Here is a 4,536-nt window from a genome sequence, read left to right as displayed (position 1 = left end):
CCGAGCTGAGGGACCTCCGCCCCCTCTGCCGGTGCGGAATGGAGCGAGGTGGTGCCGGGGGGGAAGGGGACGGTGACATCGGCATCTACCCAGCTCTTCCTGGGCGCCGAGGGCTTAGCTCCCGGCTGCCCCGGTCATCCCTGCAAACGTGCCTCCTGGAAGGGAAAACCGAGGCCCAGGTCGCACCCCGGTACAGCGACCTGCGTCCTGAGCTTCCCTCAAGGCCTCAGGGAGGCCCTGGCCGGTTTGGTTCAGTGGATAGAGCGTCAGCCTGTGGACTAAAAGGTCCCAGGTTCGATTCTGGCCAAGGGCACGTGCCCAGGTTGCAGGCTCGACTCCCCCCAGTAGGGGGCGTGCAGGAGGCAGCCAATCAATGATTCTCCCCATTGATGTTTCTCTCTCCCTTCCTCTCTAAAATCAATAAAAAATAAAAGAGAAAAGAAAAAAAGACCTCAGGGGGCAATGGCTACAGTACCTCATCTAATTTGTGGTTGACTGACTTTTTCAGGAGTACTAAGGTGCTCACTGGGAATTTATTACAAGGAGAAAACGAACCCAAATTGTTTTCAAATGCCATCTTTTTTTGTTTTTAAATATTATCATTGATTTCAAAGAGAGAGGGAGAGAGAAATAGAAACATTAATGATGATAGGGAATCATCGATCCGCTGCCTCCTGCACTCCCCACTCTGGGGACCGAGCCCAACCCGGGCCTGTGCCCTGACCAGGAATCAAGCTGTGACCTCCTGGTTCATAGGTCCACGCTCAACCACTGAGCCACTGCCGGCCGGGCTCAAATGCCATCTTTATGGAAATGATATAATGTCATAAATGAAGTCGACATAATCTGTGTGCAGACATTCAATTAAACATACTAATTTTGATTATGCAGATTTTAAAAAATATTAGAGCCAATTATTTTACTTTTAGTATTCAGAGATTTTTCTTTGTGGGTCCCCAAAAAGCCTGTAGACTTACATTCTGAGGTACTGGGGGCTGGGACTTCAGCATATGAGTATTGGTAGGACACAACTAAGCCCAACACAGGGACTGTGTGCTCCGTCCCAGTGTACCCCAAGCACCCAGCATAGTGCCTGACAAAAGGTAAGACACAGGAACACAATTTCTATCTAACTAACTGCTCCAGACTAGCTGTGTGACATTGGCCTGATTCCTTCTGTTCTCTGAACCTTAGTTGCACCATCTGTAATATTAGGTTGGATGAGTTGGTTTCTTTTTTTTAACCTTTTCTAAAGATATGATTTTATTGATTTTAGAGAGGAAGGAAGGGAGAGAGAGAGAAACGTCAATGTGAGAGAGAAACATCTATCAGCTGCCCCCCATATGCACCCCACTAGGGGGACAAACCCACAACCTGGGCATATGCCCTGACCAGGAACCAAACCAGCAATCTTTTGGTGCATGTGGCGACACTCAACCAACTGAGCCACACTGGCCAGGCAAATTTTTAATTTTATTGGTTTTAGAGAGAGAGAGGACGTGAGAAAGATTTGTTGTTCCACTTATTTATGCATTCATTGGTTGGTTCTTGTATGTGCCCTGTCAGGGGATCAAACCCAAAACTTTGTGTATCGGGTGCCCGCTCTAACCAACTGACCTATCTGGCCAGGGCAAGTTGGTTTGCAAGGACAGTCTGACAATTGAGTCTCTAGCCCAGCATCCTTAATCTCTACAATGAAATCTTTCTCCCCCCTCACCACTAGAGGGAGATGTGGCTTCCAGTTTTTTCTTCCTTGGAAATGTACCGGCTGTCCCAGGGATTTTAAAAAGTGGAGGAGCTGCCCTGGCTGGTGTGGTTCAGTTGGTTGAGCTTTGTCCAGTAAACCAAGTAGTTGCCAGGAAGGCAGCCCATCATTGATGTTTCTCTCACTGATATTTCTAAAAAAAAAAAAGTGGAGGCGCTGAGGCCAAGGACAGCCAGCAGCCAAACTATCAGGTAGATTACTCAGCCTTGGGCTTGAATTTCAACTCTGGCTTCCTGGCTGAGATACCTTTGCCAAAGTCCCCCTGAAAGTATTAGTTTCTTCAGCTGCCAATTGGGCAATGGAGACGGACAATCCCTGAGCACTGCTAGGTGGATGTCTCATCTATGATGACAAAGGGGGCAGGCTTCCAGGTAGAGCTCCCAGTCTCGAGAAATGCAAATGCCCCCTCTTGCTACCCTCCTAGTAACCCAGTTCCTGTCTGCCGAGGGGTCTGGCAGCTCTGTCTAGGGAACGGGCCTTTCTGGGGGCTTGGCCTGGCCCGAGAGGGGAGAGGTCTACAGGGAGGCAGGTGACCCCTTCCCCATGAAGTGGAAGGCAAGAGAGATCCTGGTCAATTCTAATTTTCAAGGCTCCATGTTTACTAAAGTATGAAATGCCCAAGGAAGTACAGAAAGACAATTCAGGGTCAAAACTGATTTAGAAAATTAGTTTCCTCATAAGTGTATGTTGTAAATATACATAAAAAGGCAACCATATTCCCTGGTCAGCCACATGCAGGGCTCCCTGACCAGTGTCTGGCCCCAGAAAAGAACCATGCAGTCAGACCTTATAGAACTTCCCAAAGATGCTGCTGCCCTTGGGGAAGGAAGGTGGCCGTGCACAGAACTGGAAGCAGCTTGGTTAAGAACCAAAACCAGAGTCAGGAAAAAAGCACAGAAGAGGGGAACTTCTAGTGCCACAAGAGAGCCCCTGCAGGAGCTGAGGACGATGTCCTGACTGTAGACAGCTCAGAAGGTACCCTTCTTAGGTTTGTGGGTTCAGTCATGACAGACTGAATCCTCCTTAACTACGCAACCAAGACACTTATTAAACTAATTTAGCCCAGCTGGAGTGGCTCAGTGGTTGAGCGTCGACCTATGAACAAGGAGGTCGGGTTTGATTCCCAGTGGAGGCACCTCAAGTTGCGGGCTCGATCCCCAGTAGAGGGCGTGCAGGAGGCAGCCAATAAATGATCCTCTCTCATCATTGATATTTCTCTCTCCCCCTCCCTTCCTCTCTGAAATCAATTTAAAAAAATATTAAAAAATAAAACTAGTTTACTTGCATGGAAAGCTTTGAAGGGAGTCCAGGCTTTAGATGAGTAAGGTCCTCAATTAAAAAAAAAATACAATACCCATTTAAAGGGGAGAACCCCATAAGATTGTGATGGTTAAAAGTTTATAGTTAGTCTATTTCTTTGTGGAAAACAGCAATTTTCTCACATGGCTACTACCTGCCTCGATCATGCCATAGTTTCAGACATCAGTGCTGCAAAAGTCAGAGATAAAGTTGTTTTAAGTCAGAGTTGGTAACTTCCAGGAAAGGCTTCAGTTGTCTTTTATTTGAGGATAAGAATGAAACAAGGTGATCCTGCCTTCTGGTTCATAGAAGGCTGCAAAGTGCTGTTTCCTCCCCTTCTGACTGAGGCGTGATGTGCATTCTGTTCTGCTGATGGAGGAGGGCAAGGTGTCAGCTTTGCTTCCACGGAGGGTTAAAATGATGGCATATATTATTTTAAAAGTTCCAAAATAACACTTTGAACACACACACACCACATTGCAATGTAATTGTTGCTATTCACAAGCTACTTTTAAAACTTAGAAATGACTTTAATGTGTGATGCAGTCAGGTGAGGTGGCCTGGTGATGACACTCAAGTTTAAAGTTGTCTGGAGAAAGCCTCTCAGTCCTGCCAGTAGACCTGGCAAGTGTCAAATGCTGAAATCTTTTTATTTTTATTTTTTTAAATTTTACTTTATTGTTGACAGTATTACAGATGTCCCCCATTCCACCCCCCTTTTGCTCTTCTCCTCCCAGCCCCTGCCCCACCCCAGGCCTTCCCCACACTATTGTCTGTGATCCCTGGTTATGCATACCTGAATATGAATGCTGAAATCTAAATATGAGACCTACTCCCCAGCCAACCACAGCCCTCAGAGATGGGGCTTGATGGCAAGCTTGGAACGTGGGGTAGAAACATGTTGCTTTATCATGTTTGTAAACCCTACAGGGAAAACAACTTTCTTCCTTCAAGTTGTGACATTTGAGAGGGCATCTCTTCAGGCGTCACTTTCGTTAGTGTTTTAACAGGGAAATGACATTCGGACCACCTTGTCTAGGGGAGGCGGATGGGGTTTGCCTCCTTTTTTTGGTTTTGCTACCAGTATGAACCCTGACTAACCCAGTTCTTGCTGGAAGAGGGTCCCTGCTCATTGCTTCTCTTAGATTCTAATCTAAGACTTAGAAGAACAGCGGGATCTTGGGGGCCTTTCCGATCGTGGACTACAACTCCCAGCATGCCCTGAGCGTCTTCCGGACCAAGTCTCGCGTGACTTGAGCGGCTCGGGAGGCTTTATCACGAAGGCGGCGGCCCAGCCGGCATCTTAGGCTCCCTGGTCGGTTCCCGAGGCTTTTGAGTCGCGATTGACACCACAACGCTCACGCCATGGCTTGGATCCCGACTGCGGCACCACCTCTAGAGAGACGTGGGTCCTCGGAGCCTGTTTAGTACCGGAGCACGGGCTGTAGGCAGCTCCGCGGCGGCGAAGCAGG

At 47.8% G+C, this 4,536-nt stretch overlaps 1 protein-coding gene and 1 long non-coding RNA gene across 2 annotated transcripts in view; both read right to left on the bottom strand.

The window, feature by feature from the left end:
• The window catches only part of ARL10 (ADP-ribosylation factor-like 10), a 10,274-nt gene extending 9,794 nt beyond the window's left edge, over positions 1–480 (bottom strand). Inside the window, exon 1 of the mRNA XM_005879445.2 lies at positions 476–480. Within this exon, the coding sequence (XP_005879507.1) occupies positions 476–480 (5 nt within the window). The remainder of the gene's footprint in view (positions 1–475) is intronic.
• Positions 481–3,306: 2,826 nt separating this feature from the next.
• The window catches only part of LOC106728358, a 1,824-nt gene continuing 594 nt past the window's right edge, over positions 3,307–4,536 (bottom strand). Inside the window, exon 2 of the long non-coding RNA XR_001364653.1 lies at positions 3,307–3,430. This is a non-coding gene — a long non-coding RNA (uncharacterized LOC106728358). The remainder of the gene's footprint in view (positions 3,431–4,536) is intronic.

This window comes from Myotis brandtii, unplaced genomic scaffold, assembly GCF_000412655.1.
Source record: "Myotis brandtii unplaced genomic scaffold, ASM41265v1 scaffold6, whole genome shotgun sequence".
In the NCBI taxonomy this organism is placed as follows: domain Eukaryota; kingdom Metazoa; phylum Chordata; class Mammalia; order Chiroptera; family Vespertilionidae; genus Myotis; species Myotis brandtii.
Note: the sequence above shows the minus strand (reverse complement) of the source record. Positions and strands in the feature narration are given on the sequence as shown.